Source organism: Portunus trituberculatus, unplaced genomic scaffold, assembly GCF_017591435.1.
Source record: "Portunus trituberculatus isolate SZX2019 unplaced genomic scaffold, ASM1759143v1 PGA_scaffold_273__1_contigs__length_138927, whole genome shotgun sequence".
Taxonomy (NCBI): Eukaryota; Metazoa; Arthropoda; class Malacostraca; order Decapoda; family Portunidae; genus Portunus; species Portunus trituberculatus.
This window is the reverse complement of record NW_025541441.1, coordinates 55,798-82,859: the sequence shown is the minus strand read 5'-3', so window position 1 is coordinate 82,859 and position 27,062 is coordinate 55,798. Positions and strand designations below refer to the sequence as shown.

The following is a 27,062-nucleotide window of genomic DNA, read 5'->3' as shown; positions in this document are numbered from 1 at the left end:
TTTAAAGTAAGAAGTTCTGCATCTCTTTAACTGGACATTATATTTATTACGACAAGCTTTAAAAGCTATGTAATGATCAGGGCGTCTGTTTTTCACCCACCGCCTCTCGTGAGCTCTCTTCACACGCTTAGCTACGGTGATATCATTGTTATGCCAAGGATGACTAGGCCTAACATAAACGCTACGCGTACTCAGAGGGGCATGAATATCCAACAGAGTTATATTGGTCGACCATGCTCTCAACAGTATTGTCAACCGACATTTCATGACAAAGCGGGGACGAAACTACGTCCAGACGGAATTGCGCGACATCAGTGTCAGAGATCCGCCGAAAAGTCACCATTTTTCGTGGTGCGGAGGGCTTTATTAAAGAAAGTGAACAATGTACAGCACAATGGTCAGAGATGAACTCACCAGGAAATACTTTGTTAACTGCGACAGAATCCTTGAGACGAGAGATAACGAGATCAAGAGTATGACCCAAACTGTGAGTAGCAAAGTTAACATGTTGTATAAGAGATGAAGACGAAAGGATATCAGTAAAGCGGGAGACACCACTCCCACCACAATGATCAACATGTATATTAAAATCACCGATAATAAAAATAGAATGTTGGACATTTAAGAGAATCAGAAAAATCTTCAAAATCTAAAAGAAATTCCGAAAGAGGCTCTGGACGTTGTGGTCTATAAATAGTTGTAAGAGACATGGTGCAAGAATAAAGTTTACCACAGCGTAGCAACATAAAAAATAAAATAAGTAAAAACAACAATAAAGTAAGGTGTTATAGTTACACTCTGAAGCAAAATGGAAGTAACTACGTCCAGGGCTCACTCAAAAACACACACTTAAGCAGTACATCGCGTAGCAAAAATGGAGTACAGAGCACAGCACAGTCAAGCTAGGACAGGCAAAAATATTAGTTTTTCATAATACACCAGGCATTGCAATTGGTATCAAAAGTACACGGAAGTACTGCTGAGAAAACTTCATGCAGTGATTTCAATACTGAATAAAAAAAAAATTATAAATTATAAAAATAAATATAACACTTGGGACAAGATGCAAATCAAGCATGAGATACTCAAAAATAACTCACTAGAGTGGTTATACTGAAAAACACTCAATAAGTATTCAATGGAACACAATGACATACATTACCATACACCATACACTGGCTGGAGTATCAGCAGCAATGAAAACACATCAGACAGACATTTCATAATCAGATGCAGTGGTAGTCTCAGTCTGCGGTGAAAATCCAGGCATGAACGTACAAAAATATAATGAAAATCACACATAAACATGAAAAAAAAATCAACAGGGAAAAAAAAATCAACAGGGGAAAAAAATCAACATGAAAATAATTTTAGGTAGTGTTAGAAAAATAATACTGAAAATAAAATAACTAGCCAACATCATGGGCAGATAGAAAATGCAAAGAAAACAATGAAGTATAAGCAGAAAGCAATAGAAGAAAGCAAGAAACAAACAAGAAACTGAAAAATTTCAAGGTCACTGAAGGAGACAGTAAATAAAATAAACAATGCACTAAAAAAATAAAACACTGTTGCACTTGTAAATAACACTGTAGCACTAGCAAATTAAAGAAAATGCATCAAATAATTGAGCTTATGAGGCTGCAAGGGTAATATAATAAAAAAAGCAGGCCTACACACAGGAAAAACATATGGTACTAGGCTACAAACACATTTAAAGCATCCGCGGCTGTGATAGCCAATCTGGGGCCGCGTTCCGTTGGGGACCGTATGGCGTACAGTATGGCATACTTCCCCCGAATCGGGGGGGACCAGCATACCGTTCGCCTTGCGGAAGCGTGCGGGACCTTGCGCTCCTCGGAGGTGAATGCTTGGCGGTGTCTGGCAACCTTTGTTTATCAACAAACCGCAAACAGTGCTGCCACTCCTTGGATTTTTCTACTAGATCTTGGTTTTTCTGCTCCAAGCTTGGAGTCTTGGATTTTTTTCAGTTAAATTCAGGAAATCTTGGTTTTTTGGTCATGGCAATGAAATTCATGTATTTTTCCCCATTTCCTCCAGTATCAGATATTTAATGAAATAAAATACGTATACATAGTGATAATAATAGGAAAAAAACAATATTTATGTAAATAACATTACATATTTTCGTCAGTGTAAATTATAAATGTACTATATTGTCGACTGAAGTCGTTGGGTTTGAGATTCGGACACCTCTGCTGAGCCAAACGGAGTCAGACCTGACTAAACTGTTTCCGTACGATTGTTCGAATATTATGTTAGACAAATTTTCCCAACTGATTTGCCGTTCCTGTTCTTTTATGTATTTATCTCGTTCATCGTCACGTTACTCACGTAACTCATGTGTAACTCGTCAGAATAACAGTGCGCAGCGTTTTGGCCTTCTTGTTTTACACGAACCATACTTGTCAGAATACGGGCGCGAAACATTGCTTTGTCATATACTACACGTACCATTCTCGTCAGAATACAGGCGCCGCATTGTCTGCGTCGACTGGTTCGTCAGTGTCTGTCAGTCTGGTGTGGGTGGTGTGCTAACGGATTACCTTGAGGTTCTTGTAGCGTGAGTGTCGTGAAACTGATAAAGTGAAACCACGTTTGTTTTATAATTACGGTGAAGGATCAGATTATGCAGACAGTTTGCTCTGAGGACAGTAAAATACCTGCTTGTGCTTACCAGGAACAAAAGTAACCATAGGCTTCTTGTTGCGTGAGTGTCGTGAAACTGATAAAGTGAAACCACCTTTGTTTTATAATTACGGTGAAGGATCAGATTATGCAGACAGTTTGCTCTGAGGACAGTAAAATACCTGCTTGTGCTTACCAGGAACAAAAGTAACCATAGGCTTCTTGTTACGTGAGTGTCGTGAAACTGATAAAGTGAAACCACCTTTGTTTTATAATTACGGTGAAGGATCAGATTATGCAGACAGTTTGCTCTGAGGACAGTAAAATACCTGCTTGTGCTTACCAGGAACAAAAGTAACCATAGGCGTGTGCATATGTTTATTTATTTTTTTAAGGGGTTGGGAGAATATAATGTGAGTGTGCATGTGTAGGGATGAGTGGGGAAGCAAGTGTGTGTGTGTGTGTGTGTGTGTGTGTGTGTGTGTGTGTGTGTGTGTGTGTGTGTGTGTGTGTGTGTGTAGGGAAGGACATGAGTCTGGATGGGTGAAGAAAGATGGGTGTTGGGAGACTGATTATGTGTTTACCTACGCGTGTGTGTTTGTTGCTTGTTAGTGCTCCGTGCGCCATCGAATTTGAGGTTGTGTAGTGTTTTTAAAGGTAAATTAACGAGTTTATTGAGTAAGTCAGAGTGACTAGAAATGCCCCACATCCTTCTCAGTGTTTGGTGAGTGTTGTATCAGTTGGATGGAAATCTGATTTTAAAATATGAAGCTTGTTTAGGGGCATTTAGAAAGTTCAGTGATTAAGAGGAAATAATAAACTAGTCTGTCTGATATTCAATATAAAAATAATTGTGGAAAAAAAAAAGATAACGAAATACTGCCGCTTGAATTTTAATAACGTATTTGATACTTTTCAGTGTTCAATGTGCCAGTACAACTCGTCTTAAAGTAGTGAAAGTGTTAAAGACTTGAAAATGAGTGACTCAGAGAGTGGTGAAAAACACCACCTAAGAAGAGACCAAAAGTTTGGTATAATCAAGCTTTTAAAAGTCAGTGGTTAAATGACCCTGAGTTAAAAGACTGGATAAAATCTGATCCTGATGACCGATTTGTTGTATATTGCACAGTATGTGATAGCAAGCTGAAAAATTGCAACAAGTCAGGATTAATGGCACATAAGGAAACATCTAAACATATGAAAAACTTTGAAGCAAAGAAAAAAAGTCTGAGTATTAAATGTTTCACAAGGAAGCAAGTGGAAGATCCACAAGATAAAGTGCACAATGCTGAGCTGCTGTTATCAGCGTTCATGGCAGAACACGGCATGCCTTTTTCGCAGGCGGATCATCTAATTGAAGTGATGAAAAAAATGTTTCCTGAATGTGATACAGTTAAGAAAATGACAATGAAGAAAACAAAAGCTTCATATGTGATGCAATATGGACTAGCTTGGGAAGAACGCCAAGAAATAGTGGAAATCTGTAGAGAGAACAAGTTTTCCCTTATGATCGATGAGAGCACTGATGTATCGGTGACGCAGATTCTTGCAGTAATGGTACGGTTCTACGATAAGAAGAAATGTCAGGTGACAGACGCCCTATTGGACATAATAGAAGTGGAAGATGCAAGTGCAGAGGGTCTGTACAAGGTTGTGAAAGAACTATTCCAAAGTAAAAATATTCCACTTACAAATATCATTGGCTTCGCAAGTGACAATTGCTCGGCAATGATGGGTGTTCACAATGGATTCCAGGCACGCTTGAAGGAAGACGTACCCTCTGTATATATCCTTGGTTGCGTATGCCATTCTTTCGCCCTTTGTGCTAGCCATGCATGTATCCACTTGCCTTCCTACCTTGAATCATTTTTGAAGAACGTTTGCTGCTACTTTTCTCGAAGTAGCAAGCGACAACATCAGTTCAGACTGATTCAAGAAGTCGTGCATAGCCCCAAACACAAGATGATTAAACTCTCGCAGACCCGCTGGTTATCTCGAGGTCAAGTGATATCCAGAGTTTTGGAGCAGTGGGATGCCCTCCTGCTGTTCTTTCAGACAGAGTCTGCTTCAGATGAAGATGGAGCATCTCAAATTTATAAGACAATGTCAAGGAAGGGCACTAAACACATGCTTTTGTTCCTGAATTATATCCTAGGAAAAGTGGATAGAATGAACAAAGAGTTTCAGGCTGAGTCCTTCAGGCTCAGCAGCCTGTACTCCTCAATCTCTGACGAGTATCGAAACATCCTAAGTATGTTTCTTAAAAATGAGGTGCTTGAATCACGAAAACTATCAGACATTAATCCTCACAACTCCTCACTGTACCTTGGTGTAGATGACGTAAATGTTGGCGGAAGATGCAGTGCTTTGCTACTGAAAGAACCGCTTGGTGAATCAAAGAGAAAGTTTCTTGCTGACTGTCGGGGATTTCTAGTGGAACTATGTGCTCAAATAAGAAAGAGATTTCCTTTGGACGAAAATGGTGTCCTGGCCCAGCTTCATATCATTGACCCAAAAGTTGCATTATCTCCACAACGAAAACCGAAATTTATCGCAAAATTAGCTGTTCACTTCCCTACACTCGTGAATGAGGCAAACTTGGATGATTTACAAGATGAATGGGAGTCTCTGTTGTGGTTCAAGGGTAGCCTCCAAAGCTTGAACCAGTTACCAACTTCTTTCTGGCAAGAGCTACTCCAAGTAAAGGATGCGAACAATAAAACAAAATTTCCTATTCTTGCTGTATTCATGAGAGATCTCTTGGCGCTACCACATTCATCTGCTTCAGTCGAACGAATGTTTTCTAAAATCAACTTAATAAAGACGAAGCAGTCAAATAGCCTCTTATCCAACACTGTGGCAAACAGAATGCTTGCGAAACAGGCCATCGCTAGACAGGGGGTATCTTGTTATGACTGGAAGCCATCAAAAGTACTGCTTAGCGACTTGAAAACTGGAAAATGCCATCAGCGCTACAAGGATATGTGCTCAAAAGTGGAAATGGCAACTCTGCATTCACCTGACCCTGATGATGACGACAGTGATGAGGAACCCCCACTTCAGGTGTATGCATATTAAGGTAAGAAAGAGTTTGTATTTTGAGTTTTAATATATAAACGGCCATCTTGGGTTTTTTTTTAGTTCATCTTGGAGTATTTTACCGATGATTCTTGGTTTTTTATAAAATCAAGAGTGGCAGCACTGACCGCAAAGATGGCTGCCTCTTCACCACCATGCTTTCAGTGTGGGGGCTGCCAACGCTACTTTGATAGCTTACTTGATGTCACAGAACATCAAAAACAATGCGGTAAGTCTGTTATCCCTTGTAGAATATTGGAATAAGGCAATATGACCAAAATATTAGTATTTATAGCAATAAAAGACGGTGTTATATGTGTCGCATTTCTTCCCACAGACGCTCGGGCACCTACCGCCATGGTGGCTGCTGCTACAGAGGCCCCTCCAGCACCTGTGGCTGCAGGAACAGCCCCTCCAGCACCTATGGCTGCAGGAACAGCACCTGTGGCTGAGGGAACAGGCCCGGGCCCTGCCACCATGGGAGGTAAAGGTATGTGTTTTAACTCACTCTGGCCATGATACAACTTAGTGCGTCATTGGTACACCACCTACGTTCTCCTTTTCTCCAGCCTTTGTGTATTTTTAATTGGTAATTTGTTTAAGAGTGCACAGGGGAGTATTGTAAGGCAGGTATTTTCAGTAATTTTTATGTGTTTTGAATAAATGTAACCTTAAGGGAGTGCTAGGGTACTTAAAGGTGAACGTGTCATTGAAAGTTGTTCTACTTCTCTAGTGAGCTTATGTATACTTACTCTTTTCAATAGAGTATAAAGCCTGAAAGTTTACATATTTCCCATACACTAGATATGGTGAAGTTTATGTATGAGTATAGTATTAAAAATAAAACACTCCATTGAGGACAGTCTTTGTTGTTCTCAGTTATGCATTCCATGCTGCAGCTGCACTGCCAAAGCAGTTAGGAGTTAGGCACACATAGGTTCATAGCCAAAGTTAGGTTAGACTAGTGACCTTAATACTATTTGTTTTGTGCCAAAAATGCATTTTTCCTCTGAATTGTACCTAGACAGCTTTCAGTGCCATTTAGAATGAAATGCCCCTTTCATCTGTCTAACTTATGGATTTGTTTTACAGGTTTCTTCTGGCCTATAAATGCTGTCCTCCTCCTCATTGCCACAGTGGGAGATTTCAAGCAAGAATTTGCAAAGGGGACTAGAAGGAAGGTGGAGGTGTGGAGGGACGTGGCTCTGACGATGCGCCAAGAAGGCTATCCAGTGAATGGAGAACACTGCGATAAGAAAATGCGCTCCCTAAAGCAAAGGTAGGTGAAAATTTACTTTAGCACAATGTTTCTTAACCTCTTATGATCTCAGCACCCCTTTTGGTCAGGCCTAAGCAGTTCAGCACCCTGTACTGAGGGAGCAGGGCGTCTTGCCGTCTGGTGACAGACATTAGCACACAACCGAACGTGCACATTAGTAATATACAAAGCTTATGATGCTGATTTAATATTAAAGTGTGGAACGCTCGTACAAATCAAGTGTTTCTTTAATCATTAAGGTACAACAAACAATAAAATCAGATTAAAGTTTACCCATATTGTATTTCCAAATATGTGATAAAAATACGTTTGTCCAGACGTATTCCTTTTACCTTTTACTGCCACTTATGTGACCTTCCCCAACACCCCCTTAAATTTATTTCAGCAGCCCTTTTGCACCCCAGGTTAAGAAACACTGCTTTAGTGGCTTAAAAGTTACTGTGTACATCTATTAGTGGGCTGCAGCGCTTAGAAACCAACTTTTGCTTTGTGTACACCAGCCCTGACCTGTAAATTCCCTACTCACACATTTTCTTATCTCCTCATCCATGATGCCCCACACATTACTTTACTCATATTTTGCCTGCCACTCCCCCGCCCCCAAAAATGTAAATATGTGCTCATATTGAATGCTTCAATTTTTCCTCATTTTACTGATTTCATTTTTCAGGTACAAGATCATCAAAGACAACAGCAAGTTGAGTGGGCGAGGCACTGATGAACAATGGCCATTCTATGATGTCATGGATAGCTTCATGGCAGGAGACCCATCAGTGCAGCCCTTTCACTGGAGTCTTCTCTTCAAGGTACATTAAAAAAAAAAAAAAAAAAAAATTGTTTGAGTTGAAGATCAGTAATTTGGAAGACAATTTCGTAGAAATAGATTACAAAACCATACAACAAGTCTTGCTTAATAATAAGGTAATATATAATAAATTGGAGGAACATTAAAGAGGTAGTGTTGTTGCACATAAATGAAAGACAAGTGACGATATGTGAAAGGATTTCATAAGTTGACTGCAATGTTTTTGCAGTACCATTGTTTGTTTTCTTCACAAGTGTTATTCTTTGATTTCTTTTCTCTTTACATGTCTGTCCACGAGTAGTACCTAGTCTTGTGTAAGTTAAAATCAGACATCCTCATTTTTATCATGTACTGTATCCGTTCACTGGAGAGAGGGAAAAAAATTCCAAAAGCTGCTTTTTCATGTGCTATTTGTTGAGCCTTGCAGTCATTATGGAAAGCACAGGGTAATTGCACATTGCACTGCTCTAGTTCATATATTTCTCTATCAAATAGTGGCTCAGCAACATCTCATTTAGTATAACCACTTTCTTTTCAATCCTTTTTTCCTGCAATATTTTTGTGAGTTAAACTTTAATGCATTTTTATTTCACAGTACCGGCAACAGAATCAACCACTGCCCCACACCATCCAACACTTCCAGCCTCCCCTGCCCTCTCCAACCAACTGTCTCTTGCTCACCAGCTGCCAGTGGTGTCTCAGCAAAACGCCCTTCATCATCTCCAGCTACTGGAAGCATGATGGCCACACCACTGGCAGTTACCTGTTCCTCTCCCCTTTCCTTTTCATGGTCGTCATTCCATTTGCCTCATTTTACACAATCACCCTCCTCTGCCTTTCATCCACCTATTTCTCATATTTCACAGCACTCCTCCTCTGCTTCACTGTCTCCTTTTCTCCCACAGCCTCCCTCTCCTGCTTTACAGGTTCCCTCCCCTGCTTCACAGACACCTTCTCCTGCTTCACAATCAATTTCTCCTGCTTCACAGCCATTCTCTCCTGTTTCACAGCCTATCTCTCCTGCTTCACAGCCAACTTCTTCCTTCCTTCCAATCCCTTCAACCTCTCAATCACTTCCCCCTACCACTCAATCACCTTCCCCTTTTTCAACACCCTTTATGGTGCCACCTCATTCATCCATTAGAGAGGGGAAGAGGAAGAGGTCTGAGGGAGCAATCTCCAAGGTAGTAAATGAAGAGATGGAGAGGCTGAGGCAGGCTGCAAGAGAGCGGACTGACACACTACAGACCTTTACACAACAAATACTACAACAACAACAACACCACCAAGAACAATTACACCTCCAAGCACAACAACACGAACAACAACAGGAAACACAAAGACAATTCATGATACTTTTACAACACGTACTCAACAACCAATCTGAAATTATTAAACACCTTCACAAGAAATATTTTTTTTTATTTATTTATTTTTATTTTTTATTTTTTTTAGTGGCCTCTTGCAGCCTTTTTTTTTATTTATGTATTTTTTTTGTGGCCTCTTGCAGCCTTTTTTATTTATTTATTTATTTTTATGTATTTTTTTTTTTGTGGCCTCTTGCAGCCTTTTTTTTTTTTTTTTTTTTTTGGGTGGGGGGCAGGCTCTTGCAGCCTGTCAATCTCATTGTTCATTCTATTCATTGTGTGTATTATTAAGTTGATTCCACTGTGATAAACTGGGCAGGTAATGAAAACTAATACTTGTAGTCATTGTGTGTATTAGTATGTTGATTCCACTGTGATAAACTGGGCAGGTAATGAAAAGGTTTTTTTATGTTTTGTATTTTTATAAAGAAACTTTTTTGTATAAGTTATCATTGTTTTGTACTTGTATTAATATATATTTATACTTTCATACATCTGTCTTACTATAATCCCACTGTACTCTAATTATTTCTGAGTGAAAAGTATCCTTAGTGGTCATGCGGGTTGAGGCGCCGCATTCTGCCACGGTGGAGGTAGTTTGTGGGGCATTTATTCAAACCCAACTACTGTTTCATACATGATTTTAACAGAAATTTAAATATTTTACTAAATATTAACTTAAACCCTCTCAGCACGGCATGACTTGAGGCAGAACATGAGTATTTTAAGCTTGCTGGGACAAATGAAAGGATATATTAAGCTTACTGGTCTATGAAAAGAATGTATTTTAAGCTATTTGTCAAAGGTATTTCAAGCTTGCCCTATTCCTTAAACTATCAAACTGAAAATCCGCTCTTCTTTGTCCGTGCAGAACGGGTTAAATGAAAATATTTTACAATAAGGGTAAGTAATTTAAACTTGTACTTTGACTTAACATGATTACAAATTATCTATTTACATGTGCATGGCCAAGCCAGTGGCTATCTCATCCCTTTTCTGAACTGCCGCAGCACGTGCTTCTCGTGCTGCAACATTATCAACTCCACCATCATGTCCAATTACTTCTAAGTCCTGCTGAATCTCTAAATCTAGGTTTAAGTTTTCCTTCATTAAAATTATATTATGCATCACACAGGCACCAGATATTACTAAAGGGATTCTTTCTACATCAATCATCTCTAACTTCTGTAGCCGCCTAAATTTTGATTTCAGAAGCCCAAATGCCCTCTCGATGACAACCCTTGAAGTGGAGTGGATATGATTAAAATTAACCTGCCACGGAAGCAAGTGTCCATTGTCTCTATATGGAACTAGCATGTAAGGCTGCAGAGTATAGGCTGAATCTCCTAATAGATGATAATCTTCAGGAAGATTACCATTTTCCAACAGAGTGTAAAGTGGGCTATTTCTAAACACTCTGGCATCATGTACAGAACCAGGCCAACCTGTCAGAATGTTAATGAACCTAAGTTTGGCATCACAAACAGCTTGCAACTGAATGCTAGGAAAACCTTTCCTATTTATGTATGCCTGTCTTTCATGTGACGGCCCTGGGATAGGGATGTGAGTCCCATCAATGGCTCCTATTACTCCAGGCATATTTGTTCTTCTAAAAAAGTCATCAGCCAGTTGTGGAAGCTGATCTCGTGTTGGCCATGCAATGAGAGTACCTCTTATGGCTTTCAGTGCATTGCAGACTTGGAAAAGAACACGGTGAAGAGACGATTTGCCAAGGTCAAACCGATCAGCAACCCCGCGGAATGACTCAATGTTCCCCAGCAGCCACAGCGTAACCAACACCTTTTGGATACAGGAATGATCTTGGCAGGCAGGTGTGGGGCAAGCAGACGGCAGACTTCCTGTCGAGTTAAAATTGCAGTTAATCTTTAATCTATAATTCCAGAAAATATGTCTGTGTTCAAATGGAACATGGCCGATAACACACCAAATGCTTTACCACCATTTAGTTCAAGAATTCAAGAGTCATGTGGACATGAAAATACCTATTAGATGTTATCAGGCACATTGCCAGGGACAACATTTCTAAGTACTGCTAGTACATATGAAAATACGTTTTTGACCTAGTTATTCTTCACTATGACCCTGTGCATGAGAGCTCTGATACCTTTGAAGAATAGTTGATTTTTTTTTTTTTATATTTTTTTCACAAATCAAATCTTACTTTGTGATATTGGCAATGTGAAAAGTAGTGATTTGTGATGCATAGCAAGCATATATTGATTAGTACATATTATGAACCTAATTAAAAAATGTGTAATATTTCAGTGAAATGCATCCTGATGCGAATAAATGCTTACATGCGATGCCCATCACTCTGAGTCTTGTGATTGATAAGGAAGGTAGAAAAATTTAACTTTGAAGTAAAGCCAGTTTTGTCTATAATAGGCTAGTCTAAGTTTTAAATATGAAATGCTTTGGGTTAGGTAAGGTTAATAATCTTCATAGGCAAAAATGGTGGCATACAGACAATGGTGTGCTAGCATAACATTATGTGCATAATTCAAGGAAGCTACTGGGCATTCTTGCAATGACCACTGACAATCCAGCATCTTTTTACATAAAGCAAAGCACTGACAGATAGAGCCTCACACATAATTAGTTAATAATTTTGTGTAATACTCATTGTTTTATAAAGGAACTCTAGTGAAGGCAGGGGGGCCCCAGGGTTTTATTGCAGTTTCTGCCAATACACTATGTATGTTTTTTTTATTATCATGGTTACTAACATCTCATTATTAGTAATATTTATGACTTTGTCAAGCTGAAAATTATTTCTTGAACTATGTTAGGTTAAGTCAGAGAGGTTGGTGTGGAGTCCATTTTCGAAATTATTTCCAAATGGCTAATGAGTTTAGAAGTGTTAATAATAATATGTAAACACTCATAATATTAAAAAACACCAATAGTGTATCGCCTGGAACTGCAATTTGTGTGGGCCCAGCCAATTTCTCTCTATGCATTGTAGGGGGAGGCAGTTGTTAATGATGGCAAGGCTTGGAAATAGTATTTAGGATCTACTATTTCTGGTTTCTTATGATGAAAAGATCACATCTATACTAATAGATTTCTTAGTTTATGCAATATATAGGATTGTTTATGCCCAAAACACGACCTCTGTTTTCCTTCAAAGTTGCCGTCCATCACTGCCTCACCCTTTCCACAAATCAATTAACCAAGTTATCCATGTCCTTCACTACTTACTTCAACAGTTTCCCTTTGCATACGAAAGTGTTTCTTGAAGTCTTCCCCGGAGTAAAGAGGCACTATCGTCTCTGCATAGTCCTTGACCTGGAGACAAGGGCAAGGTGCCGTAATGAATCACCGAAGAGCCCGGGAAAATATCAAGATGGCGGCCAGACAGGAGCCAATCAGAGCACAAGATACAGGTAGCAGCATCCCACAGCAGGGTTGCCAACTGGCAGTTTTCATTACCAGATTTACCACAATCTGGTAATAAAAAACGAGTTTGGTAATGAATTACTGTGTTTTGGCAATCTGGTAATGGGAGTGTAAAAATTTGGTAATAAGTGAATATGTAAAGAAATAGGAATAAAATTATATATATATATATATATATATATATATATATATATATATATATATATATATATATATATATATATATATGTCGTGATCCGAGCTGTTGCACGACGTTGCACAAATTGTCTAGCTACTGGCTATAAATAGTCAAAGGTTTTTTCTATCTTTAATTAACAAAACTAATATCTATACATAAGGTGTTCGATACGGCGCCGACAAGTAACAATCACAACTCTTTCTGTTGCCTTCTCCACTGCAATTATTACAATTTCTCTTACAAACATCCTTAAGAATTGCATTAATCTCGTAGATATTCTCGCATCAAAACGGATTTCACTTCAAACATCATCCACTATATCTTCATAACGTATTACAACATCTGAACCCGGTGCTTTATTTCTCCGTAAATCTCATACGTAGTACGTACAATATTACCCCTTTTCCCAGCTACCCGTATATAAGGATGACCTTTACTTGGTACATGAATGCAAGCAACCACATGACGTACCACCAAATATATTACCATACACATATAATTACCAGACTCCGTTCAACAAAATGACAACGTAACACCACCGAAATATAATGACAAATATTGATATCTCCACACAAGTGACTTCCCTCAAATAATCTCTTTCTCTTGGTACCCATACATGGAACCACGTTAACTTCGTACACAATTACACAATAGTAAATATGTTATGTAACTTATTCGTCAGAGCAACACACATGCACATACGTAGGTAGCCGTATACAAATTCCCTTACTCATAGATGAAAACGCAAGTATATAACGACGTCATTATGAACCAAAGTACAACCACATAAACCATAATAAACTAATACCACATAATACCTAAACCTCCTATCATGCTTCTTCCTCCATTCTAATTTACCTCAAAAGACTGCATTGCAACTTATAAGCTCCACTTACTGGTTATATATGAAGTACAAAACGCCGCCCTCAGCTATGCAGCCGAGGGTGGCCCGCTTAGAACCGCGGTTGTCCTCTCTGCTTCCTCTCTCCTCTCTCTCTCTCTGCCCCAACCCTCTACAATTTCCCTTCAGGAACTTATGGGGGCGTGTCTTGATCCACACAACACGCCCCTCAGAATGTACCATTCACCAATCAAGTACAAGCTCAAATGAACTCCACGTGTGGTACGAACAACATCCAAGACGACAACACTACCACTGGATGTTTACATGACCTGGGCGATATATATCTGCCCGGGCTGCCCTGAGCCAAACGGCCTGGGTCATGAAATGTTTCCTTTTGACCCTCCTGCCCTTCCTAATCTCTTTTATGGCTGGATACGGTTACACACCGCATACTGGCGAACTAGCATACTTCCATATATCTTTATTTCTTGTTTCTTATATTTTTCATATTTCACTTATGATGTGCGCATCTGACATATATATATATATATATATATATATATATATATATATATATATATAGAGAGAGAGAGAGAGAGAGAGAGAGAGAGAGAGAGAGAGAGAGAGAGAGAGAGAGAGAGAGAGAGAGAGAGGCGCTAGACACGTTCAGTTCCAGTATGGGACGGGGCTCTTACAGGCCCACGGACAACACGCCTAACAGCGAGCCAGTCTTCATCCTGCCATCGTATGTGGTGCTTGTGATTTAGGTTTAGGAAGTATAACATTGGTGATACGACATGTCTAAATGGAAAGGCACGTATGACTCTACAAGAACTTATCACAGTGCATGGGAAAAGGAATACCCATGGGTTACTAAAGCAAAGGATGGATCGCAACATGCCTTTTGTAAAGTGTGTAATAAAAATCTGCAACCACGAAAGGCCACGCTTAAGGTGCACGAAGAATCGAAAGATCATAAACAACGGGTTAATGCTGTTTCATCAACAAGAGCAAATGTTTTTCAGACAAGTAGACAAAATCTTCAGAAAAGTGAATCTCTCAAGAAAACTGAGTTGCAGTTGGCAGTTGCAGTGAGTTGTCATGCTCCTGTTGTGTGTATAGATCACTTTAGTGAAATAATGAAGGAAAATAGTAGTGCTGGAAGTTTGTTTGCAAATTTAAGGCTTCACCGTACCAAATGTTCAATGCTAATTACCAATGTTGTTTCACCAAGCCTTGAAGAGGATTTACACAAGAGAGTGATACATGCAAAGTATTACTGCATTCTAGTTGATGAGTCCACTGACATATCTGCTGACAAGAACATCTGTGTGTGTTTAAGATTTTTTGATGAAACAGTAAATGAGGTAGTATCTGCTTTCTTGGGACTGGTACCCATTACTGAGGCCACAGGTGAAGCTTTATTTAAAGCAATTAGTGATCTTTTGCTCAAGTGTGGTATTGCCATTGAAAACTGCATTGGCTTCTCCAGTGATGGCGCCAGCAACATGATCAGAGAAAATAATTCCTTATGGTCTCGCATTAAGGTACAGGCTCCACATTGTATAAAAATGCAGTGCACTTGCCATAGTTTAGCTTTGTGCATACAAAAAGGATTTGATAAACTTCCCTCTAACCTTGGTTTCATGTTACAAGAAGTACCAAAGTGGTTCAGAAAAAGTACATTAAGGCGTGAGATGTACAAGATGCTGTTTGAGACCATGAATACTGGTGAAGAAAGGCATGGCATACCTCTTCCATTTCTAACCCTTTCCACAACACGATGGCTAGTCAGAGGAAAAGTGCTATTCAACATTTTAGTTAACTGGATGGAATTGAAAGCTTACTTTCATTGGGCCAGCATCCATGGAGCACAAGATGTAAGGTACAAGGCTCGTCTTTTGTGGGAAATGTTTTGCGACGACTCCAACTACTTGTACTTTGTCTTCAGTTCACCCTTGGTTACAGAATTTGAAAGAGTGAATGCACTCTTCCAGTCTAACAATGCCAGTCCATCCTCTTTGCTTCTTGAATTGGATATACATTATAAATCTCTTCACAACAGAATCTACAGTGAGCAAGGCACGTTACTACCACTGAATAAAACTGATTTTGGAGCCAAATTTTCCATGGAATGCAACAGACTTCTTTCCAGCAAAAATATGGCCTCTCGTCTGGAAAGCATACAACAACGGTGCCAGGAAATGCTTGTTGAACTTGTGTCTCAAGTCAAGATGAGGCTACCAGAGAATAGAGGACTGTTTGACAAATTAAGCAAGTTATCCCCACATAATGTCCTTACCCAGCTAAACAGACCAAAATTCAATGAACTTCCATTTCCTCACCTCCAAGAATCTCTTGAACTTTGTGAAGAACAATACAGAAAAATTCTTTATCATCCCTGGAATAATGAAGAGGTCTTCAGCTCTGGAATCCCAGAAGATCCAGTTAACTTTTGGGCTTCAATAAAGAAATATGAAGAAGGTGGTAGAAAGCCATATGAAGCTCTGGCCAGATATGCTTTGGCAGCATTGACAACGCCAGTGAGCAACGCACTTGTTGAGAGGATGTTTTCCCATGTTAATGCTGTGAAGACAAAAGTGCGAAATCGAATGAAACATAAGATGTTGGAGGCTATTTTGAGGATACGCACAACCTTGATTATGTCTGGAAAATGTTGTAAAGATCTAATAATTACTGAAAGCATGTTAGAGAAATTCAATGTTGGTATGTATGAACATACAAGAAGTCAAGATTGTCAGAGTAGTAAGGATGATGGCCTTAATGCTCTGTACGAATAACTCCCAACTCTTGCCTCTGGATCCACTCACCAGCTGATCTGTCCCATGGCATCTCTCACAGTAAGTTTATTTCTTATCACAGTTTTCTTATCCCAGTCAGTAGCATTATTCGTGTAACTTGTATGTACATTGGATTTATAATTAGCAATAATTAAAAAGTTTGGTAATGAAATGACGAATCTGGTAATAACTGGAGTCGAACTTGGTAATGCCTGTCGTACAAGAGTTGGCAACCCTGTCCCACAGCCAATGGGAGAAGCTGAAACATTCAAACATTAAGAGACACAAGAAGACGCTAGAATTAATGGCGCCAAGGCGAGAAAAAGCAGATTAAAATGCAATAAACACCACAAGATAAACTCAGTGACTTACCCTGAAGGAACTAACCCCACGTATCTGTGTAGAAGGGTGTAGAAGGGAGCGTCAGATTAGGTGTGGAGTAGCTGAGAAGCATAAGATGGCGCCAGGACGGACCTTGACGGGAAAACACACTGTAATCGCCTAAAAAAAACTCACAGCAAGCACAAAAGTATATGTTATACTTATGCAAAAGACGGCAGAAGCTGGAGGGGTGGCGGAGGGCCGAGAGGGGCTGACAGGTGGCACTTGAAGCACAGCTCACGAGAGAGCGAAGGAGTGCATGTATCATCAGCTTGCTACACGTGGCGATTTGATACGCAGCAAGGTGCACGTGGCTTCACAAGACTACTTAAGAGCACAGCAGTCTATCAGGCAGACAGCAGGGGGAAGCTGCAGGCAAAAACTTACGAACCGAAGCTATAGGTAGGAAGATCCAAGCGTCGAGAAGCCCACGTGAGACAGCAGGCAGTGGCAGGCCAAAATACAGCAGGCAAGGCAGAGCTGCAGGAGGCTGGAGACAGCAAGGCACAATACAAGAAACAGCTGGCATTCCCGTAGCTGTAGGAAGATCCAAACGTTGAGAAGCCTACGTAAAACAGCAGGCAGAGACAACAGCCACTAGGCACAACAACGGGCGAGACAAGGCAGGAGCGGCCATCTTGTCTCCACTCTACACCATGGCGTCACTGAGTCACTCGCATATCACTGGCCTTCACCGCTGCTACCAATTATGTGGTAGTTGTCGTAAAACAGGGGGGGTAGCATGGTGACACGTGAGTCCATTATGAAAGTGTATTTACGGTAGCACAATACACAACAAGTGTAAACCGAGCGAAACGAGAGGCAGGAGGCGTACGTGTCGCCCGAGGCGGCGGCGAGCGAGGACTGAGCGGAAGGACGTGACGTCAGACAGAAAGGGAGTATGGGAAAAATAAAGGACATGCTAACATATAAGGAGTTAAGTTTGTTAAGCGCGTTAGGTTGTATGAGGCTTAACTTTGTTTGATTAGCAGCCCAACTGTAGATTCTGTAGGCCCACATAAAGTTATTAAGTTTATTGTTTTTATTTATTGTCCAGCCGAGCGGTTTCACTGGTAGTTTTAGTGTTTCTTATCAACCAAGGTGTACAAGGAAAAACTCAGTTTGTAAAAGTTAGTATATTATGTACAAGTTTACAAGTGCTGTCCACACGCCACCCACAAGAACATACGGAAACGTGTTTTAAACTCGGGAAATTGTTTGTAATGTCACTGAATTCACCGAGTCACTTAGTTCCCGCAGCACACAGTTCAGACACACACACACACTTGACACACCCTGCACTTCCCAGTCGCCGGTTAACTTCCTTCTGCCGTCGTCGCCGGTGACCACCGCGCCCAGCAGTGCTTCCATGAGTTGATGAAATCTTACCCTACATTTTTGTCAATTTTACCCTAGATTCGAGTGTTTTACCCTAGATTGTCGAAGTTGCCCATTAATTATTGTTGATTAATGCACTCTTATCATACATAAGTTTAAATATTGCCCCCCAAACACACACACAGGACTACACAATACAGCCACTACTGCGACTACTCTGTGTGGACTCGTCCTCATAAGTGACTGACTCTGTGTGTGAACTGTGATCTAACCGTCCATAGGTCCAAAACGTGTACGCGTAGTAGACGGGTGAGTGGAGACTGGGGAGAAAGGGAATGGGGTGGGGGTGAAGGGATGATACAAGTCACGGGGATGATTGTGTACATGAATCGAACATGAAAGAGAACCAGCCTGCCACCAGATTGGCACCATTCCAAGCACACCTATGCATAGGATGGCAGATTACCCTAAAATTACCCTAGTTTATGCATTACCGTAAACACTACCCTAAGAAGGGTCCAATTACCCTAGTTTAGGGTATTTTACCCTAAAATGGAAGCACTGGCGCCCAGCCTCCAAATGTGCTGACACCAGGGCGTCGGTCATGTGACGGGGAATTTTCCACTGGGTGTAGTGTGTCGTGCATTACATTTATTTCTCACTGGTAGTGATACCTATATTAAATGCATCCTACCCATAGAGATTACATTAATTTGTTTTAGTTATCTGAGTCAATCATGAATGCAACAAACCCCTAGTTAGTTATATGAGAAACACTGCAACCCCTGTTTAAAGGAAAAGACGAGGTCAGCATTTATACATGTTGCACCACATTATGAAATATTGCATCATATTCCTATATACTTATGTACAATGGGTCCTACTTATCCTATGGCGGTTACAAGTTTATTCCCGACTAGTTTCGCTTGTGGCTTCTTCAGGGGAACTGAAGTTATTATGATAATAATAATAATAATAATAATAATAATAATAATAATAATAATAATAATAATAATAATAATAATAATAATAATGATAATAAAATTGGTATTACTGCAATACTATTGTAGTAATAGTAATTAGTAATAATAACAGTAATTTGTAATAATACTGTTATAATAATGATAATATTATTGTTAATACTATAATGCTATATAAAATATAATTCTATAATAATAATGTCAAGTGCCCACATCATAAGTGAAATATGAGAAATATGAAGAAACAAGAAATAAAGAAATATGGATATATATGATAGTTCGCCAGTATGCGGTGTGTAGCCGTATCCAGCCATAAAAGAGATTAGGAAGGGCAGGAAGGTCAAAAGGAAACATTTAATGACCCAGGCCAGTTAACCCAGGGCAGCCCGGGCAGATATATATAGCCCAGGTCAGGTAAACATTCTGTGGTGTTATTGTCGTTCTTGGATGTTGTTCATACCACACGTGGAGTTCACGTGAGCTTGTACTTGATTAGTGAACGGTACATTCTGATGGGCGTGTTGTGTGGGTCAAGACACGCCCCCATAAGTTCCTGAAGGGAAATTGTAGAGGATTGGGGAGAGAGAGAGGAGAGAGGAAGCAGAGAGGACAACCGCGGCTCTAAGCGGGCCACCCTCGGCTGCATAGCTGGGGGCGGCGTTTTGTACTTCATATATAACCAGTAAGTGGAGCTATAAGTTGCAATGCAGTCTTTTGAGGTAAATTAGAATGGAGGAGGAATCATGATAGGAGGTTTAGGTATTAGGTGGTATTAGTTTATATTGGTTTATGTGTTTGTACTTTGGTTCATAATGACGTCGCTATATACTTGGGTTTTCATCTATGAGTAAGGGAATTTGTATACGGCTACCTACGTATGTGCATGTGTGTTACTCTGACGAATAAGTTACATAACATATTTACCAGTGTGTATTTGTGTACGAAGTTACCGTGGTTCCATGTATGGGTACCAAGAGAAAGAGATTACTTGTGGGAAGTCACTTGTGTGGAAATATCAATATTTGTCATTATATTTCGGTGGTTTTACGTTGTCATTTTTGTTGAACGGAGTCAGGTAATTTATATGTGTATGGTAATATATTTGGTGGTACGTCACGTGGTTGCTTGCATTCATGTACCAAGTGAAGGTCATTCTTATATACGGGTAGCTGGGAAAAAAGGGGTAATATTGTACGTACTACATATGAGATTTACTGATAAATAAAGCACCGTGTTCAGATGTTGTAATACGTTATGAAGATATAGTGGATGATGTTTGAAGTGAAATCCGTTTTGATGCGAGAATATGTACGAGATTAATGTAATTCTTAAGGATGTTGTAAGAGAAATTGTAGTAATTGCAGTGGAGGAGGCAACAGAAAGAGTTGTGATTGTTACTTGTCGGCGCCGTATCGAACACCTTATGTATAGATATTATTTTTGTTAATTAAAGATAGAAAAAACCTTTGACTATTTATAGCCAGTAGCTAGACAATTTGTGCAACGTCGTGCAAAAGCTCGGATCACGACAATAATAATAATTTTAGTAGTAGTAGTAGTAGTAGTAGTAGTAGTAGTAGTAGTAGTAGAGTTGTTGTTGTTGTTGTTTTTGTTTTTGTTGTTTTTGTTGTTGTTCTTGTTTATATAGTAGTAGTAGCATTAGTAGTAGTAGTAATAGTAGTAGTAGTAGTAGTAGTAGTAGTAGTAGTAGTAGTAGTAGTAGTAGTAGTAGTAGTAGTAGTAGTAGTAGTAGTAGTAGTAGTAGTAGTAGTAGTAGTAGTAGTAGTAGTAGTTGTTGTAATAATAATAATAATAATAATTATAATGATAATATTATTATTATTATAATTATTATTGTTTTATTATTATTATTGTTATTATTAATTTTATCAATAATAATAATAATAATAATAATAATAATAATAATAATAATAATGGTAATATTTTTATCAGTATTGTTAAATTATTATTTATTTTTATTATTATTATTATTATTATTATTATTAGTAGTAGTAGTAGTAGTAGTAGTAGTAGTAGTAGTAGTAGTAGTAGTAGTAGTAGTAGTAGTAGTAGTAGTAGCAGTAACAGTAGTACTGTTACTATTTTTATTAATATTATTATTTTTATTTTTTTATTATTATTATTATTATTATTATTATTATTATTATTATTATTATTATTATTATTATTATTATTATTATTATTATTATTATTATTATTATTATTGCTACTACTATTATTATTATTATTATTATTATTATTATTATTATTATTTTTATTATCTTTATTATTATTATTATTATTATTATTATTATTATTATTATTATTATTATTGTTATTATTATTATCATTTTTATTATTCTTATTACGATTATTATTATTTTTATTATTATTTTTTTTTATTATTAATATTATCATTAATATTATTATTAATGTATTGTGACAAGGAAATCGAGAAGAAATGAAATATGTAAGAAAGAAGATAGCAAGAATGAAGAGATAAAGATGGAAGTAAGAAGGAGAATAATAAATGAAGAAACATGAGAGACACGAAAGCAGGTACCAAGATTATAAGACGCTATCACTAATTTGATAGATAAGAAGTCCCGTGACCACCGAGGAGAACAACAAGAGGCGGTGAGTCATGACAAGACAAACACAGCCGGAGACGAGCAGTAGATTACAAGATGAAGCTTCTGGAACCTTCACCCCATATCTGGTAGCAATCAGAGGTCGCTGGAAGCAAAATGATATGGACGAGAAGTCAAGTAACGCGTCTATATTAGGAGGTGTAGGAGACAGAGAGAGAGAGAGAGAGAGAGAGAGAGAGAGAGAGAGAGAGAGAGAGAGAGAGAGAGATAATATACTGAAATTACAACTGAGGATAGAGAAGCCAAGAACGCCAAGAAGGCGAGAGAGGACAGCGAGAGAGAGCTGTCAGACTAGAGGGTCAAAATGAGCGCGCCGCTTATCTCGAGACCAGTAAGTGTAGCCAGACAGTTGTAATGCAGTCACAAAAAATGTTGATGTCATATTTTGATAAAGGAAAAATGGTTATGTGTAGGTTGTGGAAGGTGTTGTTTTTATTGGAAGGTAAATTGTAGGATGTGTTAGGATGTATCTTATCCTTGAATTTAAATTGCGTGATTTGAGTTTTTGAGGATAACGGGAATATTGTGAAGAAATCTTGAACATTAGAAAAGTTTAATTGAAGAGAGAAATGTTGTTATCAATGAAGTTATTGTGTGAGTAATGAATTTATGTTCAAGATATAATGTGACAGAATCTGAGGCATTTGAAGGTGGACCTTGCGTGAAGAGAGTGATTAAAATTTCCTGGTTTTCCTGGTTTTCTTTGTTGTCGTAAGGGTCGTAAAGTGTAAATGTTTGTAAATAATATAATTAAGTAAAGTTTATAAAAAACTCAGAGGCGTTCCCTTGAACCCACAAAGCAGTCTTTAAAATTAGGGACGCAACAAGATCGTGCATCTTGCAGACACGACAAATGTTATATTTATCAATATTATTATTAAAATTATTATTATTATTATTATTATTATTATTATTATTATTATTGTACATCTATCAATATTTATAATTGAAACTATGAATGGAATTCTAATTAGAAGGACTCTTTAATGATGGTGGTGCTTCTTCTTCCCCTTCTTCTTCTTTCCTCTCCTCCTCCTCCTCCTCCTCCTCCTCCTCCTCCTCCTCCTCCATGGCAGTTGACTCATTGTTTCCACTTCTAGCTGTGTTGGTAGTGGTGCTTTAATCTTTTCTCCATCCCCACCAACCTGACCCTGGCCACTGCACACTTCACTCACTCACCATCAACCATCAAATTTCTCATCCAATTTTTCCGTGTTATTCCTTTATTTCTTTACCAGTCTGGGCTGGAGGGAGTGGTGGATGGGGAGCAGCCTTCGCCTTTGCTGTTTTCTTTTTTTTTTATGTTAGTTCAGATAAAGCAGTGCAAACACTCAAGTAAGGGCCTACTGCTGTTCGTTCTTCGTTTGTGTTCCTCTCCTTCTTCTCCTGTTTGGTGGTCTTTGGAGCTGCCAGGATGAGTCAGGGTGGTGGTCTTTGGAGCTGCCAGGATGAGTCAGGGTGGTGGTCTTTGGAGCTGCCAGGATGAGTCAGGGTGGTGGTGTTTGGAGCTGCCAGGATGAGTCAGGGTGGTGGTCTTTGGAGCTGCCAGGATGAGTCAGGGTGGTGGTGTTTGGAGCTGCCAGGATGAGTCAGGGTGGTGGTGTGGTGCCTCTTCTTCCTCTGGTGGCGGTGATGGCGGTGGTGATGGTAGTGCTTTTTTTTTTTTAGTCCGATAGGTGGTTTTGGTACTTTTATTCTCATGGCGGCGGTGTGGAGTAGTAGTAGTAGTAGTAGTAGTAGTAGTAGTAGTAGTAGTAGTAGTAGTAGTAGTAGTAGTAGTAGTAGTAGTAGTAGTAGTAGTAGTAGTAGTAGTAGTAGTAGGTGGGTCAGCTTCTTCCTGATGATGGTTCTTCTTCCTCTGCTGGCTGTGGTAGTGGTGGTGGTGGTGCTTCTTCTTCTAATATTGGTAGTGGTGATGGTGATTCTTTTTCCAATATTGGTGGTGGTAGTAGTGGTGTTGGTGCTTCTTCCTCTTCAGGGTGGTCACAATCAGGGTAGTCAAAGTGAAGTGGGGTGTTGTGTTCCAAAGACTTGCCAGAGTCAATGCTAATTCCCTTTTAGATTAGTGAAGAATTAGCCAAGATATAAATTTCTTGAAACCTCTCTCTTAAAACAAGTCAAGCCATAAGAAGAAGCAGGTGTGGTCTCCTTCCATGCCTTTCCCTTTTTTTACCGTCCTTGTGGTAACTCTTTCTTCCTTCCACACCTTTGCTTCCTTTATTAATAAGAATACATATAATGGCTGCCTAGTCAGCCAGTCAGGAGGATGGCCCTCAACAGCTGCCAGGGCCGGTGGTCAGTCAGGTGGGTCTCTCTCTCTCTCTCTCTCTCTCTCTCTCTCTCTCTCTCTCTCTCTCTCTCTCTCTCTCTCTCTCTCTCTCTCTCTCTCTCTCTCTCTCTCTCTCTCTCTCTCTCTCTCTCTCTCTCTCTCTCTCTCTCTCTCTCTCTCTCTCTCTCTCTCTCTGAGTTTGATGAATTCAATTTTGATACTAATCTTTTGAATGATCATGTATTGAATGTACCTAAATGCAATTACTGTTTTTGTGATGACACTTTTCCATATGAAGTATCCAGTGACTGTTTGAAATTACTGTCTTACAACATCTGTAGCATACCCTCTCATTTAGATGCTTTTTTAAACCAGTTCATTGATCGACTTGAATTTGACTTTGATGTTATCGGCCTCTGTGAGACACGTCTGACAAATTCGCTTAGGCCACTATATAATATAAGTAAGTACACTGCTTATCACAGTTGTAAAAATACCCAAGGAGGAGGAGTTGTAATTTATCTTTACAATAACTTTACAGGATTAGAATTACATGATTTTACCCTGCAGACACCCCACATTGAATCACTATTTATAAAAGTTATACAACCATTTACATATATTGTCGGCATAATTTACCGGTCACCTAACGCTAGCTTCAATTAATTCATATCATCTCTTGAAAATATTGCAGAACATCTAGCAAATGAGAAGGTCCCTTGTTATATGATGGGAGATTTTAATATAACCCTCCTCAATAAGAATAATCAGATGTATAACCTAATTAATATGTTTTATGCTTATCATTTCTTTCCTGTAATTACCAAGCCCACTAGAGTTACCAGAAATTCTGCTACTTTGATAGACCATATATGGACTAACAATCTGCACAACCATCTAGTAAGTGGCATTTTCCATAATTCCATTAGCGACCATTTTCCTGTATTTAGTATATTTAATGTTGATACTAAAATAAATTTCAGTAACTCTTCCAAAATCACCATATGTAAGCGATCATTTCAGGACTCGTCCATTGATCTTTTCAAACAAGGCTTAGCTGCTTACAAATGGTTAGACATAATGACTTTTAATGATATGAATGCAAGTTTTGCTAGTTATATGAAACATTTCAATGATCTTTATGATCAGCATTTTCCACTCAAACAGTACAATTGCCAAATAAAACATCTAGACAAGCCTTATATAACACAAGGCATAAAAAATTCTATTAAGCATCGAAACAAGCTACAAAAACTCTATGCAAAATGGCCACTTACTTATGAAAAATCATTCAAGCAATATAGAAACATGCTCACCTCGCTAATAAGAACAGCCAAAGAAAACTATTATAAAAGTCGACTCGAAGATGACTCGGGTAATCCTAAAAGGACATGGGAAACAATCAATCTCTTAATAGGAAGACACAAAGACAAGAAGTTACCAGATATAATGTCTTTCGATAATAAAACACTGCACACCCCCTCAGAAATAGCAACATCATTTAACGAATACTTTGGCAACATAGCAACTACTCTAGCTAATTAAAGTACAGCAGTCGACAGTCTCGTTTTCTTAATTTTTGCCACGACCTGTTCAATCTTCTTTATTTTTATACCCTACAACACAACAAGAAATAAAAGATATTGTAATAAGTTTAAAATCAACCGCTCCGGGTTTTGATGACATCAATATCAAGGTCATAAAAAAATGTTGCGACGAAATCTCCCCATTTTTAGAATACATAATTAATCGTTCGTTCACTGAAGGGTGTTTTCCTAAACATTTTCAAATAGCCAGAGTTATACCAGTCCACAAAAAAGGTGAGAGAAACGTACACACCAACTACAGGCCAATATCAATTCTCCCTAGTATCAGTAAGATCTTTGAAAAAATTGTAAGTACTCAATCCTATCTGAATCACAATTCGGATTTCGCCCTAATTCTTCTCCTGAACTTGCCCTACACAAACTTTGTCAAAATATTCACAATGCAATAGACAACAAATTACAGCAAATATCAGTTTTTTGTGACTTTTCAAAGGCCTTTGATACAATATCCCATGAAATCCTCTTAGTAAAGTTAAAAACGTACGGCATTCGGGGGTTACCACATGCTTGGTTTCAAAGTTATCTATCTTCCAGAAAACAATACACAGTGTACAATAACGGCAAATCATCATATGTTCCCATTAGCTGTGGTGTTCCTCAAGGATCAATTTTAGGCCCAATTCTCTTTTTATTGTACGTAAATGACATAACACGGATCTCTGACAAACTTAATTTGACCTGCTAACTTAGGTCCTAGCCTAACTTTGACTAGGAGAGGGGGTGGGCTACCTGGCCAGCCAGTCAGGTGGATGGCCCTCAACAGTTGCCAGTGTCAGTCACGAGGGTGGTCCATTATACAGTATTTATACTCTTTCTCTCTCTCACACACAGTCAGGGAGGGTAGGGATGTACTGCAAACACACACTCATGCTCTCTCTCTCTCTCTCTCTCTCTCTCTCTCTCTCTCTCTCTCTCTCTCTCTCTCTCTCTCTCTCAGTCAGGAGGGTAGCATGTCACGTCACATGTGCGTCACACTCTCTCTCTCTCTCTCTCTCTCTCTCTCTCTCTCTCTCTCTCTCTCTCTCTCTCTCTCTCTCTCTCTCTCTCTCTCTCTCTCTCTCTCTCTCTCTCTCTCTCTCTCTCTCTCTCTTTGGAGCTGCTAAGTTGGGTCCGAGCAGACTGGTACTAAAGAGGGCTACCCAGTCAATTACCAGGGCCAGTCAGATGGATAGACGTTAGTGGTTGCCGGTCAACTGAACCAGTGCCACTTGCACCAGTACCACATGCACCAGTGCCAACTGAACCAGTGGTCAACTGAACCAGTGGTCAACTGAACCAGTTGTCAAGTGAACCAGTGGTCATTTGAACCAGTGGTCATTTGAACCAGTAACCATCTGAACCAGTGTAAACTGAACCAGTACTACTTGAACCAGTACTATTTCAACCAGTGACCATCTGAACCAGTGGTCATCTGA

At 39.1% G+C, this 27,062-nt stretch overlaps 3 protein-coding genes across 3 annotated transcripts; 2 read left to right on the top strand and 1 right to left on the bottom strand.

Annotated features, from left to right (window-relative positions):
* The first annotated feature begins 394 nt into the window (after positions 1-394).
* Positions 395-5,727, top strand: LOC123500453. Its single transcript, XM_045249171.1, has 2 exons — positions 395-473; positions 3,779-5,727. Exons 1-2 carry the CDS (start codon positions 395-397, stop codon positions 5,725-5,727), a joined length of 2,028 nt encoding a protein of 675 aa, XP_045105106.1.
* A 107-nt stretch (positions 5,728-5,834) lies between these two features.
* Positions 5,835-8,955, top strand: LOC123500452. Its single transcript, XM_045249170.1, has 6 exons — positions 5,835-5,956; positions 6,065-6,217; positions 6,820-7,006; positions 7,677-7,812; positions 8,407-8,569; positions 8,738-8,955. The coding sequence occupies exons 1-6, from the start codon at positions 5,863-5,865 to the stop codon at positions 8,953-8,955; spliced, it is 951 nt and encodes a 316-aa protein (XP_045105105.1). The 5' UTR covers positions 5,835-5,862.
* A 624-nt stretch (positions 8,956-9,579) lies between these two features.
* On the bottom strand, positions 9,580-12,657 carry LOC123500450 (putative nuclease HARBI1). The gene is made up of 2 exons (XM_045249166.1): positions 12,401-12,657; positions 9,580-11,037 (listed from the first exon to the last, which is right to left on the bottom strand). Exon 2 carries the CDS (start codon positions 10,775-10,777, stop codon positions 10,133-10,135), a length of 645 nt encoding a protein of 214 aa, XP_045105101.1. The 5' UTR covers positions 10,778-11,037; positions 12,401-12,657; the 3' UTR covers positions 9,580-10,132.
* Positions 12,658-27,062: the final 14,405 nt, after the last annotated feature.

Coding starts and splice junctions, on each gene's coding strand:
- LOC123500453 (XM_045249171.1), top strand. CDS start 395: ATGGTCAGAGATGAACTCACCAGGAAATACTTTGTTAACTGCGACAGA. Junction 474..3,778: donor GAGAGATAACGAGATCAAGA/GTATGACCCAAA, acceptor TATATTGCACAG/TATGTGATAGCAAGCTGAAA.
- LOC123500452 (XM_045249170.1), top strand. CDS start 5,863: ATGGCTGCCTCTTCACCACCATGCTTTCAGTGTGGGGGCTGCCAACGC. Junction 5,957..6,064: donor AGAACATCAAAAACAATGCG/GTAAGTCTGTTA, acceptor TTCTTCCCACAG/ACGCTCGGGCACCTACCGCC. Junction 7,007..7,676: donor ATGCGCTCCCTAAAGCAAAG/GTAGGTGAAAAT, acceptor TTCATTTTTCAG/GTACAAGATCATCAAAGACA.
- LOC123500450 (XM_045249166.1), bottom strand. CDS start 10,777: ATGCCTGGAGTAATAGGAGCCATTGATGGGACTCACATCCCTATCCCA.